This window comes from Falco punctatus (assembly GCF_963210335.1).
Source record: "Falco punctatus genome assembly, chromosome: 12".
Classification (NCBI taxonomy): Eukaryota; Metazoa; Chordata; class Aves; order Falconiformes; family Falconidae; genus Falco; species Falco punctatus.
Genome location: NC_137592.1, coordinates 33,787,476 through 33,801,969, shown reverse-complemented (window position 1 = coordinate 33,801,969; position 14,494 = coordinate 33,787,476). Strand labels below are relative to the sequence as shown.

The 14,494-nt window shown below is 47.3% G+C and overlaps 1 protein-coding gene across 2 annotated transcripts in view; it reads right to left on the bottom strand.

The window, feature by feature from the left end:
- SYNDIG1 (synapse differentiation inducing 1) overlaps positions 1-14,494 on the bottom strand; it is an 87,206-nt gene that overhangs the window by 23,301 nt on the left and 49,411 nt on the right. The window contains exon 4 of one of the 2 annotated variants that reach the window (XM_080408895.1): positions 1,056-10,535. The exons of the other annotated variant lie outside the window; for it this stretch is intronic. Within the exon in view, the coding sequence (XP_080265021.1) occupies positions 10,347-10,535 (189 nt within the window). The 3' untranslated portion in view covers positions 1,056-10,346. Of the gene's footprint in view, positions 1-1,055; positions 10,536-14,494 lie in introns of those variants that run through there. 2 annotated transcript variants of the gene reach the window in all.

Genomic DNA, 14,494 nt, shown 5'->3' with positions numbered 1-14,494 from the left:
GATGTTTTTAGATAAGCTCCACAGCAACAGCAGTTCATTTGATTGCACTTGAGAGAATGAGACCTCAGCCTGTGATATCAGGGCAATTCTGTTTTCCTGGCATATACAGGAATTTGGATGTTTATGATAAAGAAGATGAGTTCCCCCCTCCACTTTGCCTCTAGGCCATAAGCAGACGTTGCCATTTTGTGATGAAGAAAATGTGGGAAAGGTGACAAGCAGTGAAGCCCAGTTTGCACACACACAGACGTGTGCCCGCACAGACTTACATGCAGCTGACATGGGTTTGTGTCCACACACACAGACATACACATGATCTGCCTAGAGGCTGGATGCGGCCACCTGGGTATCACTAAGTTTATCAACCAATTATTAGTGACCAATTCAGCCCCAAGGGGTTCCTTTATTTGGCTGTTGGTTTCTTCCTTTGTTTGAAGACACAGTTTAAAAGTGAGCATTACTCAGGAAGGGAAATCTGGAAGTGATTCCTATTTTTCAGATTGTAATTCATGAGTGGCAAGAAGTTGCCCACAGCTCAAGGGACATCACAAGGAACCATTTGCCTGTGGTGTCCTGATCTGTATTGGGACTGAATCTCACAAAGGATTCAGAGTGCTAACACAGAACAATTGCCGGTTTAATCATATCGCTTTAAGAGGCAAATCAGTTTACACTCCCAGAGCTTTTTGCATCGGCCAGCCCTGCAATAAGTTAACTGCCAGGACAAGGCTGTTGTTCTCTGCAAAGAAAGGCTTTGTTTTTGAAAAGAGGCTAGGAGTTTCATTTAGGAGCTCCAAGAGGAAAGTGACTGAAATAATTTGGGGTCTGCTGTTAGAAGGGTACATCTGACACAGTGAGAAATGCTGAAGGGACCCCCCTGCTTGCAGGAATGCCAGATAGTTTGTGTGTCTGTGCAGCTTGGATGGTGGAAGAGAGCTGTCCAGCATGAGGGATGGGATGGGCTGAGCATCCCTCTCCTTGCCCTCACCACCAGCTTATATGGACAACAAATGGACTTCATCATCTACGGGAGACCTGCTGCTTTATTTGCCTGATGAGCAAAATTGGCCGATGGATTGAAAAGTTCTCAATGAAGGCTGATGGGCAAATGGACAGGCAGACAGACATCCACAAAGGCCACAGAAAATGAACACAAGCTGTAAATTACCCTAGGGTGTGGGTTATGCATGCATGGTACCAGCAAGGAAATGCCTATGGCCATCATTTGCTATTGATTGCTTCAGGGATGCCCTTGCACATGACAGAGCTGTAAGACAGCTAAACAGCAGCGAGCCCTGAATTCAATTCCTGCAAACTGCTGATGGCCTTCCTTCCCAAGGGCAAGTTGGAAGTGCCAGGCATGGCCCCACAGAGCCCAGCCACTTGTGGCAGGGGAAAAAAAGCAGGATCCAAGCTTCAGTCCCTTCTCTTTCTACCCACCACCACGCCTGGACACCAGCAGCAGCTCCCTGCTCTCATAGCCATCACTCTCCTGCCTCCTGGCTGGGGTTCCAAGCCCAGATGACAGCAGCAGACCCAGCAGGCTGTCACGGAAATCTTGTTTCAGGTGTCTCAAAGCTTGGGGATCCCCTGTGAGCAGTGACAGAGAATAGCTCTGAGCAAGATTAACTCTTTCTGGCACACATTAAGGTGACTGATTTTAAAAAGCTGATGTGTTACCTTTCTCTTCTAATTGAAATGATTAACATCTCCTCCCCACGTAAACCAAAATGTCTTAGTTTGGTTAAGTAAAACATTTCATTTAATTGTATATACTTTTTGTTTGTTTGTTTGATGCCCTGAAAAATGTTGGAGAAGAGCATAAGGGACTGTTGTCTCCATACATTTCTGACCAAGGGCAGAAAACAAGCGTAAAAAAAATATGATGAAGACAAGTGTGTGATACTAGATTTTTTAAAAAAATCATGGAAATTAATTTAACAATTTTATATAGACAATTTTAAAATATTCCACTTTGCTTTTCTTTGTTGTTTTTTTTTTCTATAGATACACATTAACTGAACTTTTCAGATGAAGAATTTTGTTCCAATTGATAAAAAGGATTGGTTTTGTTCTGCTTGAAAATGTATTGATGCAGGATGCTCCTGCCTTTTCAAAATGGTTTTGAAAACCTTCTGAGACAAGAAATTTCTCAAAACAACTCTTTTCTGAAATGCATATTAAACGTCTGTGTCTGTGCATGTATATATATATATGCACACACATTCTTAGCAAATCAGCAAAATTTGGTGCATAAATTCTCATTTGGCTCCAATATTGGTCATTATGCAGTCAATTTTTAATTGATTTTCAGTAATGAACATGTGCTGCTGCTTCATAAATATGACCCTTCTGAGGAAGCTGCTTCTCTTGTTGGGGCTGGAGTGGCTTTGAGTGAACAAACTCCTGTGGAGTATGGAGTAGTGATCCTCCCTATGGGGTATTTTGTGCCTGTTGCTGGATGCAAACCTGAAGCTGCCTTTGGTACCTTGGAAAACACCTAGCCTAGAAGGGAGACACTAAGAAAATTATTCCTGGCTATGCTGCTCATACCCTGGGGGAGACCTGGAAACCACATTAGGTGGTGTGATCCCTGAAGTACAGAGAAGAGATTCTCCATCCTCCATGCCTAACCCCTAAACCCATCCTTGGATGGGGAAAGAATGAATAAGGAGTGCTGTAAGACAGGCATCCTACCCAGTCACCCACCAGCATCTACTAATGGCAGCAACACCTCTGCACAGGCTGAGAAACTGGAGGACGTGCTCATCTCTTGATTCAACCCCCTACTCAGTAGAGGAGGAACTCAACAAGATCTCATTTTTCACTACAGGGAAAGTTCATCAGCTGACCTGGACCAATTCATTTGTATTTGTCACCATTGCTGTTGGCATGGAAATGGAAGGTCTAACCTTGTATCAAGCTGTCAACACCCTGAAATGACTGCTCTGTCTTTCTTATGACTCAGCATCTGCAAGGCAAGAACTCCATGTTCTCCAGCAGTAACACCTTGCAGTGCTGTCACACCAGCACATACCAGCCCCTAATCTCTTGTGTACAAAAGTCCTCCCTCCTCCACCTGCAGCCAGTCCTGCACTTCAGTGGTGCAGGGCTTGGTGTGTGGGCTTTATCTCAGCCTTTGCCCTTCCCTGGAGACTTCTTACCCTTGTTAGTCATTTCTGCTCCTCCTGCTGCTCCTCAGCTCCTGGTTCACCCTCTGTCTTCTATCTAAACAGCAACCCTGCTTTTGTCATTTGTGGACGTTCTCTCCATCCTTTTAAACGGGTGCAGGCTGTCTGAAGGGTGGAAGGTGCGGTATGCTGTGTTCTTACACTGTTTCAGCAGGGAAAAAGCTCTCTGCCGAGCTGGAGCGTGGGTGTATAGAAGGCATCAGCACTACCTTCCCAGGGGCGGGCAGCTGGAAGGAGCCCAGCAGCAGCCAGAGTGAGCTGGAAAGGCTTTGCTCATTCTGCTGCTGCACTGTGAGCAGGACATTAAGTTGGTGATAGATCAGGAGAGCTCTCCAGAAAAGCTGCTGCTGAGTGAGTTACCTGTCCGAGCACCAGTAACAGCCCCTCCCAACCCAGTTTGTCTGCTGGCATCACAGAAAGACAAGCAAGACCCCATACCTGCAGCATCTTAAGCAAAAGAGTAAGTGCAGGTCTCGCAGCACAGAGCTGCTGGTTTCACCTCCATGAAGGCAAGAACATCCTGCTAACGTGCCTTCATCGTGCCTAAGTCAGCTTGTATTCCTGCCCTTGGGAAGAAAGCAAACTGGCTTGAGACATGTTTCCCCAAGGATTCTCTGGCTTTGGTACTCTCTCTTCTTGCAGCATCTTCCTAACGCCTGCAGTAACCACCCTGTAATATATTTTCTTGCTGCAGGCTTGCTTCCCAGATCTCCTATTGCCATGCTAAGAGAAAGGAGCAGGATGGAGCAGAGATGCAGCAATTCTTACATTGGCATGCCAGGACTGTTTTATTTTCAATTCACGGGGCCCCTGGTCAGAATACTTGCTGCTTTGATGCTAACTGGTGGAAGGAAGAGGCCATCCCAAAGGTCTCCTCCCGTTAACAAACTGCCTCACAGGGGTAGGGCTCCTCCTCAGTGGAAACCCATTAGCATACAAATATAAGTCCTCATTGTCCAACAGGGAGAGCAGAGATTGCTAATAAGGATCCTTCTTAGTGGCTCTGAGGGGTCATCAACAACCCGGCCAAGTTTTTTTTATATCAAATTACTCCAGAGTGTACAAACAAGAACACAAAGTCTGCTTTTCTCTTTCCCTCTCCTTTATTGTGTTGCATACATATAGCCAGTATCTTGCTCCCTGTGATTTCACCGGTGTTGCTGTGTCTGCCAGAAGGAATGAAAAATTAAACCCCAAAGCTGCCCTCTCCAGCCAGCTGGCTTGTCTGGCAGCAGGCAGGTCAAGCCTCAACAGCCGGCAGCAGGTCCTTGCCCGTGGGAGAGCAGTGTGTCTGTGTGCGTGTCCCTGCTGCACATCCTGCACCCAGCGGGGCTGCTGTGGCGAGGCAGGGAATGCACAAACACGTTCACTGCGGGGGGACACAACCCCTATGCCACACTTTTCCTGTGAAGATAGATAAAAGCCTCAGCAGGACACCCTGGCTGAACAGAGGAGGACTCCTGTGAAATGCAAACTTCAGGAGTCAGAGCTGCCTCCCTTTGATTTGAAAGGACTTTTCTTCTTGCTCTCCAGACCCTTCCCGTTAAGGTACGGGGGTGTGCTACCCTGGTCATCTGGCAGGATGACAGCCGCTACCGAGAACGTCCCTCTCACGTGCAAGTCCCTTTAGTTTGGCTGCCTTGTGTCCAGGACTCCTTGCACCCAGGCATGCAGAGGAAGGCTATAAGCCTGCCTTTGCTTTTCCTGCAAAACCCAGCGGGGCTCAGCATGCCGCTACTCCAGCAGGAGCTGCCATCCATCTGCTGGGCTGCCGACAGCACACGGGCCTGTGCCCCCTGCCCGCCCCGGGCAACGGGGTCACCCTGGGCTTCACCTCAGCCCGGGGCAGGCCAGGAACCACTGTGCCTCGGGATCTGACAGGTCACGGGCCGTGTTTCTGTAGTTTGCTCCTGTCAGGGTTTTCCCAAGAGCTCATCCAGCTTGGGACAGACAGAGGGCCCAGCAATGCCCAACCATTGTTAGGACCTTCCTCCAGGGTGGGCACCTCGCTGACGGAGGGAGTGAAGGGCTGGAGCGTGTCCAGGGACGGGAGATGGGGCTGGGGCACCTGTCTGATGGGGGGCGGGCAGCCTAGAGAGGAGGGGGCTCAGGGGGGACCTGATCGCTCTCTGCAGCTGCCTGACAGGGGCTGTGGGCAGGGGGTGTCTGTCAGTCTCTTCTCCCAGATAACAAGTGACAGGACAGGAGGAAACAGCCTCAAGTTACACCAGGACAGGTTTAGGTTGGGTATTAGGAAAAACTTCTTCATGGAAGGGATGGCCAAGCACTGGGACAGGCTGCCCAGGGAGGTGGTGGAATCACCATCCCTGGAGGTGTTCAAAAACCGCGTACGTGTGGTGCTTGGGGACACAGGTGCTGGCTTAATGGTTGGACTTGGTGATCTCAAAGGTCTTTTCCAACTGAAACAATTCTGTGATTCGATGATTCCTGAGTAAGAGCACAGTAGCGAAGGAGATCCAGCCTGCCCCTGGAGTCCAAGTCCTCAGGACTTGCTCAGAGCGATTCTTACCATGTGGCGAGGGGGCATGAGGAGCAACAGACCCCTCTTATTCACCTGGCATCAGCTTTACACGAGAGGGTATGGGAGAGGATGGGCCACATCCAGAGGTGGTAGCAAGGGAGCAGCGTGAAAGTCTTGATGCAGAGAGAGAAACTGTGTGGATGCTTAAACATCTTCCACAGTGCAACGGTGGATCTACAGGCATGCTGCACTAGCGAGGCGCAAAGCCTGTCCTGGTCTGGTATCTCTGTCGCATTTGTCCATGAGAAGATTTCAGCAGGAAGCCGTTCACGTGGGAGGGATTTGATAATTATTTTAGAGCTTGCTTGCTCTCCTCACCTCCTCCCCCTTCTCTCTTTCATCTCTCAGCCCCACTGGGCTAATACACGCTTCATGATTGAAATACATCCTTTCAGAAAATATTCCACTAAAATATTCATGAACAACTGATTTCATTATTTGCTCAAGGCTAAATGACTTCACGATAGCTATGCAGCCAGAGGCCTAAAGCAACTGTCTGCCTTGGTGACCGTCCCCCACTGTCTCCTTCCACTCCCTCTCTGTCTCTTCTCACTTCTGTAAGCCCTTCAGGAGAGGCTCATGCATTTTTCTTATCAGTTCCAAGGTGTTAGCTTTGATTTGTAGAGTACCTAGCACAACAGGGATCCTTGTCCCGGACAAGTGCTGGTGGCAATAAAAAAAAAAGATACAGGCATTATCAAAAGCATCCTAATGACACTAAGTTAATTGTCCACACTTCTCTCCTCCACCAGAAAACAGCACAAGGCCAGGATCTGACCATTTCTGGAACAGGATACAAATGTTATTACAGGGTACTCTCCGAGCCTTTGTTCCCTTTCAATTCAGAGATGAGGTTCTTACAGCAGCAAGATGCTTGCTGCAAAAACACTGTCAGGGAAGATATATTGCACTTTTGCTTACATTCCTATCTCCCACTACAGAAAAGCTGTCTGCTGATGGAGGAAATACTTCTTTCTAGTATAATTACAGGTAGTAATTCCTGCTCAGTGGAGTTAGCAGTTCCTCGCACACACAGCAGCACCCATGTGCAAAAGTTGCAGAGATGGGAAATCACTCTCACAGGGCACAACTCCACCACTGCTGACGGGAGTGGGTGCTGCATGACTTCGTCCCTGATTCCCTCAGAAAATGTCTCTGTGACATTTCAAACCTCCAGCTGAGACTGATTTCAGATGTGCTCTGTGGTATCTGCAAGCCAGAGGGTGAACAACAGTTGAGAAAAGTATCCACCTGAAGAAACTCTTTCAGGGGACATGAGCAAGTATGTCCCACAGGCTGGTACTGGGCAGAAAAAAGGGACTTCACGTGTCTAGAGACATCTGGGGTGATAAGGAGGGAGTGGAGTGCCAGCAAACGGGAGGTTTTGAAGACAGAAGGCCTCCTCACACCTCTGGAAGCTGGTATGGAACAGCCACAACTGATTTTAGGAGCCCTGGGCAGCAGGGCAGATTACCAGCTGTGTGCACACCACTCGATATGCCTTGGTCTCTGCTGGGCTCCAGACTGGGACGGATGTGGCCCCTGTCTCTCTGCTGCGCTACCTCCCCTCTTTGGCAGGACCACAGACTGAAACATCCCTTCTGCAGTTTGGTGTTAGGTAACAGGACAAAGAGCCCTGGGCAGGGGATGTTGCAGAGACTGGTGACAGCAATCTACAGAAAAAAATATTCTGTATAGCTGTGTCACAGCACTCTCAGAACCAGCTGGCTGCAACAAGGTCTTTTACCATCACATACCAAGTTAACCTCGGTAAGTAGTTACCACGCCTCACCCCAGCATGGCCACCAACCCCCCACAAGGTCTTACAGCTCATCTACTGTTTGTGTTTCTTCATCCTCCTCAGGCCAGTCCCTCTGCTGTCTTCTTGTCTCTCCTCACCCAGGGCACACTCTTCCTCCTCCCTCTGCTTCTTCCAGGTCTCTCTTCATCAGCTGTTCCTCTTCCAGACCCCTTACAGCTATTTAACTGCTTAGCAGGAACCAGCCACAGCTGCACCTTACCCACATCAGCCAACCCACCGCCCCTGAAGCCAGCCCACAGCTGTACGTTATCAATGTTAACTAACCTGCCTTCATGCCTCTACATAGCTGTCCCTCCAATGCCTAACAAAGGGGATCCTAAGCCCACCAGTGAGATACCAGTTAGGTCAGACCCCTACTGCCACCGGATGACTTTTGAATGTGCGTACTTGGCCCAGGCACAAAAGGATGATGAGGGACCACCAGTTCATCTGATGGGAAATGAACAATTTCAGTCAAGCAGGGGCTGTCCTGCTCACCCATGAGGAGGGCAACACACGCCTGCAAATTTCATTTCCCTACACCGTGCAGGAGGAGCTGGGTGAGGGAGCACAGCATTGTGCTTTGGGGCATACCTTTGCAAGGAAAGGAACTTGGTCTCTCTCCCAGTGCCGTGTCCTGACTCAGATCCACCAAACCTCCTCGCTCAAGTTCTTGGGCTAGCTGCTGGAGCTGCTGAGCTACTCATAGGAGGCTGATAACAACATTTCTATCATTTTTTTCTGCTGAGAAGACCCATGAGGGGCAGTATGTCCCCCTGGTGGGAAAGACACGCCTGGAGGTTCACCTCAGCAGAGCAAAAAGCAGTGGAGGAAATGCTCTCCAGGCTCCTGGGAATGCAGGCAGGAGACTCAGCCCCAGACAAGGCCAGGGATGTAGCGATGAGCAATCAGGATTCATACAGTAACGTCTTCTGCTGGAATGAGCAGCTGGATGAGATGTTCGATGAGATGAAACTGGATGAGGTATTGGGCATGCAGGAGCTTCACAGGGAATGAGAGAACGTGCATAGTTCCGTGCACCAGCCAGGCAGCAAAGGCACATTGCTGAAGCTGTTTACTGGGTGATGAGTGATGAACAGGACGCTTTTAACCCCACATATTTACCAAAGCAGGGGAGCTGCTTTCTGGCACACCGAGGTGGTCATTTATCTGACCATCACCACTTCTGGGCTGGACGGGGTGTGAACTGTGAACCAGCTGAGACACAGGCAGTGATATGGCTCCACAGAAAGAAAATCATTAATACTGAAAACAGAAGAAGCTGTGTCACCAGGCTGGAATTAATCCCCTTTCAAACAAGCCCTTCAGTAGGGAGAAAGAATGGCTTTATTATTTGCAAGCATGTGGCTCGGAGCAAAGCACCAGGTCATGACAGCAATCTCGAGCATGTTTCAGGTGCCATCGCTGCCGTTGGAGCAATTGGGCCGAGTCACTCCAGTGGTCTTTAAAAATCACCTTGCTTTCCTCTTCATGTGAGAGAGAATGAAGGTTCTCGTCCTTGCCCACAGTAAGGAAGGTAATGAAAGGAATGGCTACAGCAATTTGGGGCTACCTTGCTCTCTTCTTACAGATTCCCAGTGCTTTTGGAGAGCCTTACATTATCTCCAGAGGAAAACACCCGCTTTGTGATACACTGGAGTGCTAGTGCAAGGGCACATCTTCCCAGCCAGCTCTTTGCTTTGTTTTTCCCCTTCTCTTTGGTCCTAACCATGCAGATGGATAGGTTATATAGCATTGATGTTTACATTTTACATGTAGCTGCTTCTCTGGGAGCTGAACAGTGTCAGAAGGTTTTGATTTTGCAGAAATGCCATTGGGAGGGTAAGGCAAAGGAGCTGTGCTTATTTGAGTGGAATGAGGCTGATTTATGTTCATCATTGTGTTGTCTCCCTGCCTTGCAGGCAGCAACACCTGACTCCCACTGTAGCTCTGCACACAAGTTGGATGGAGGGATGTGAAATTACATCACTGGTCATACAGCCTTTGAGGGATGGTTGCCCTCTGATACCTGCCAGCAACAGGGCTTGTGAGGTCTACTGACTGGCTCCAAGTGGGGTCCTGAGTTCAGGGCCTCTTCCCAGGACGTCCTGTTCAGTTCTGGCTTTTCTGGGGTCTGATCTGAAGCCAGGTGAAATGGATGGGACACTTCCCAGTGGCTTGAGAAAGTCCGAACAGGTTCCTTAGAGACCTTTAAATCTGATTCCTTAGAGAAGCCTTTTAGATCTGAATTCCTTTGTAGGTTTGTGCCCATTTTGGCACAAAGTCTGTTGATTTCTCCCAGCTTCAGTATGGAAAATCACTGTTTAATTTGGCTGAGGTGGCAGAGAGGAGCTGGCTGAGTGCACATAGGAAATGATAATCCTGTTGAAGATGTTCATGTGTGACGTCTTACAGTCCAAGATTATATGTTGATGAGAATGCCTTTGGTCTTGAACTCTAATGCTAAATTCTTTCTTTTTCAGTTCAGCTGCTCCTTTTTAACACTGGATTTCCTACTTCAGCAGCTGCAAAGGCAGGCTGACTAATTCTATTAGAGACAAGAGCAGTGCTCAATTTTCCTCTTTCTACTGAAGAAGTGCTTTCCTTTCATAGTAGCAAGGGCAATGTGAAGCTTATCCATAATTGAGCCTTGCTGGAAAGGTTATTCCAACATGATATCAACCTCTTCAGGTCAGAAGGATATTCACCTAGGGATAGCATTTCTCACACCCAACTTCTTTCTTTATTTCCATTAACATTTTACTGTGATTTACTGCTGCACTTGCAATTTCCAATAAAAATTCTGATGTTTTCAATGCCTTGTCCAAAGAACAGAGATGTTTGGGGGAATATGGGGGGCTGAGGAGGGGGGACCTGACACGTCTGCATGAACACCTCCACCTACTGAGTCCCAGTGAGTGCATTTTCTGTGAGGTACAGACAGATGAGGTGGGACGTGCACGTGGTATTGCCAAGGATGGGAAGCAAGATGGATAGATGCCTACAGCAAAGCATAAAAGATGAAATATATCTCATGAGACCACAAGCCACAAGGTCCTGTTAGCACTTAGAAAAAAAAATGTATTTAAAATGGAATGTAATAATTATAGAAAATTGGGCTTAGGCATTGCTGAAATTATTGAAATCCAAGCAAACAAGGGTATGAAGACATGTGTAAACCCAAAAGAGGTAGGTGACAATAGCGACCTTTACAGCCCAGGATCCTCCCCACTGATATTCCTGTCCCTCTTGCACTAGATATTCTGCAAAGCAGAGACACTCTTCCTCCTTGAAGCACTTCCTACCAACAGCCATCAGTTTAATTTTGCTGTAAGAAAGCCAGGAAGGAGTTCATGCCTGAAATTCCTAGAGTAGAGGCCATTTGGAAGAAGAGCCTTGGGGTTATCAAGATCTGGTGCAAAGCTTGATTTCTTTGGGATGCAAATGCAGGAGACCACTAGCATACCCAGCATGGCCGAATGGCAGGTGAAAGGTGAACCAGGTTTAGTGAGACAATTATAGAAGCTAATTTTCAAATGTGCACTAAAATGTGCCACTCGACCTTGAATAAACATCCATATTCACATTCTGCATCAGTGCAAGTCTACGTGCTTATAATGTGATTTCAGTTAAACAGGAAAAACTTCGATCAGGAGAGAAGCAACCCTCTCAGGGCTGCCATCCTAAACCCATCAGTTTCTACATATTGGAGGGTGAGGATGGACTTGGATAAAGCATCTGCACAATAGTTTACTGAAACACACCTAACAGCCAAAATACGGCCACTAATACCTGGTATTTAAATACATGTTGTGGTTTAACCCCAGACAGCAGCTAAGCTGAATATTTGCAAAATCAGCATTTGTTTAGGTGTTTTGCTAACTGACTATTGCCACTATCCTGTGGCTGGCTGAAAGTTAAGACCATTTCTGCAGTTCTGACATGTGGACTGATCACTGCATAGAAATCACCGGTTTTAAAAACATCGGTTTTTAAGAAGAGAAGAGACCTCATGGTTGAAATTATGGTGAGTGAATGGAATTTCAGTCATTTATCTATTTTTTTTCCATTTTTTTTACAAAATTACACAAAAATTTGTGTAGCTGTGCCTTTCAAGGGTAGAAGGCATTTTAACCAGTGTTTGGTTTCAAGTGGTAGAATAACAGCACCTCACAAGTTATTGAATTCAGGGCAGCTATACACAGGAGTAATCTCAGGAGCATTCCTAGGTCTTAATAAAGGGTCTCAGGTTTTATACTCACTTGCACTAAACTGAAATGGGTAATGTATCTATGGAAAGAAGGAACATTTTAGATCCCTCTAAAGGCAATGCCTGTCTTGAAGCGAGGGAATGAGCGACATGCATCAGCAGTGTAAAACTGGTGTCACTGTAAACATTGGGCAACAGCTTTAATAATACACTTGGTTAATAACACATATTGGTTTTCTTCTTGAAAAGGATACAGTTATTTAAATTGCAACTGATGCTAAATTTTTTCATTATTCTGACTTACTAATTCCAGGCAAGCTCTTTTCTAGCTTATAAATGGCCAGAGCACAATATGTACTTTTCTCTACATGCTACAAGAGCATAGGTAAGCAAGCAAGCTCTTGGAAGAGTTCCCCAGGGTCTAAGGATGCACAATCTGCCAGCTTTCAACGTTTCTGCTATTAAAAATAATGCTAAATTACATCAGTAATAACATTTTTTTTTGCATGCCAGGTGCCACAAGATTGCCGAGGAATATAAAGTGGCATTTCTGGAAGATGCATGCCCTCCTCCTCTCTCAGCAAGTCAGGCTTTTCATCAGTTTCTGAGAGCAGGGCTGTAAGACATCTACAACATCATGCTTCAGCAACACAGCCTACCCACATGGAGCCAGCCTGAGCATCCAGGGCATACAGCTGCAAACCAACATCACGTGAAAGTCCTCCAAGGGAATTCAGGGATGCATAGGCTAGAAATCAAGATGGATATCCTGATGTGGGAAAGCAGAGTCTTCTTTCATTACCTGAAGTTGTACTTCTGAAATCAGATGGATGAGTTAATATGGTGGATGGGTGGTAGTTATTGCATTGCATCAGGGGCTTGAACACAAAGATCTTTAAAACTTGTTGCCTTAATGGCACATGAAGCTTTTTCCTCTACATAGGGATATCTGTCTAGCTCTAAAGCAGAAAGGTAGGTGACTGAAGAGCAGCCCATCCATGGCAGTACAGAAAATATAGCAGACTCAGATCTCATTGCATTCCCTAAATGGATCTGGGTTTATCTGCTTCCATGTGCCAAAGCTGGATATCACTGCCCACAAGTAAAGAGTGGAAAGGAGAGGTTGAAAAATCCTGACAGACATCCCACCTGTTGCAGCACTCTCCAAGCTAGACAGCTACAACACGGTCTTTTACCATCACATACCAACATACTCTTCATGCCAGTCCCTCTGCTGCCTTCTCCTAGCCTCTCCTCACCCAGAGCGAGCGAGCGAGCGGGCGGGCGGGCGGGCGGGCGGGCGGGCGGGCACACAACTCTCACTCTTCTCTCTGCTTCCTCCTCCCCTCTCTCCCTTGGCTGCTCGGCCTCTTAACAGAACCAGCCACAGCTGCACCTTATCCACATCAGCCAACCCACCGCCCCTGAAGCCAGCCCACAGCTGTACGTTATCAATGTTAATTAACCCAGCTTCAATCCTCTACACCCACCAACGTGTTGGTTGTCCCATGCTGTTTACTCTGCTCCTCTGGGACAAACAGGGACTGGGGTTGAGTCTCTGGGAGGAGAAGAGCCACCAAGCAAGAGACGTCAAGGTTGTTCCTTGAAGACCAAGCCTGCATTTATACCAGTCATTCAGGAGGTCAATGATACTTCCCCTTCACATGCAGATGGTTAGGTTAGATAGTGTTGATGTTTTCATTTTACATCTAGCTGCTTATCTGGGAGTGGAACAGTGTCAAAAGCAGAGGGGACAGAGGTGGCTAATTGCTTATGCCAGTCAAGATTGTAGGGGGCAGGCGATAGAGAGATAAATCATTTTATGAACCATAGCAATGGGGAAGTACTCTGTAATTGCAAGAGACTGAAAAAAAATAAATAAAAAGCCCAGCTGTAATTAAAAGCCCAGAATAAATAGCAGGAGAATGCAAACAGCTCTCCTTGGTGTCCCTTAACTTCTCCGGAATTTGAAATTTATTGTCCTTTGTATGTTATATCCAAAAATCTACTGGTAAATTTAACAAAATGGGAAGGTCTTCACATCACACAATGGACTGGCAAGGGTGCTTTGATCCAGAAAAGCACGGAGCACTTGACCAGCTCTGACTTCTACCCTGCCCTACAGCAACCTTCCCAAACCCATGGGAATGCCAGCACTGTCTCTCCAGCACCAGCAGCCAACGGCAGGGGTGTTATCCTGCCCTTGCCTTGTTCCTGCTGCACTGATGTATCTGAGAGCACAGGAAAGAAAAGCAGAGTCATATGTGCACCTGGATAAGAGCACACAGGTAAACGGGAGGAGCACAGTGATGATGAGCTGCTCTAATAACTACCCACTGACCAGCAAGAGACTGAAGCACCATCAAACAAGGGCAACAGCAGCCAGAAACTCAACGGTCTGCACCCTTAATAGCATTAGAGAGTTAATGTTCTGGTGCTGGAACTTGACTGTTCACACTTTTAGTTAGAAAAGTCCTTGGTGTGGTTTTGGTTGTGACAGGTATCAGTGTCCCAGATGATGCCACTGCATGGTGAAGGAGTTAGAGCAGAGCAGGACCGTTCCCAATGTTCATCTTTGATGGCAATGACCCTGATGTAAGGTAAGAGAGCAGAATGGACCTAGACCATTCCTGTCCACAGGCTTCAGCGCCACAGGAAAGCCCTGGGCACATTCAATTTATTAGCAAGGATGCAGTCAGTGTGGTCTAATCCACTGGCTCCCGCTTCACTGAATCCTGGACAACCAGCCA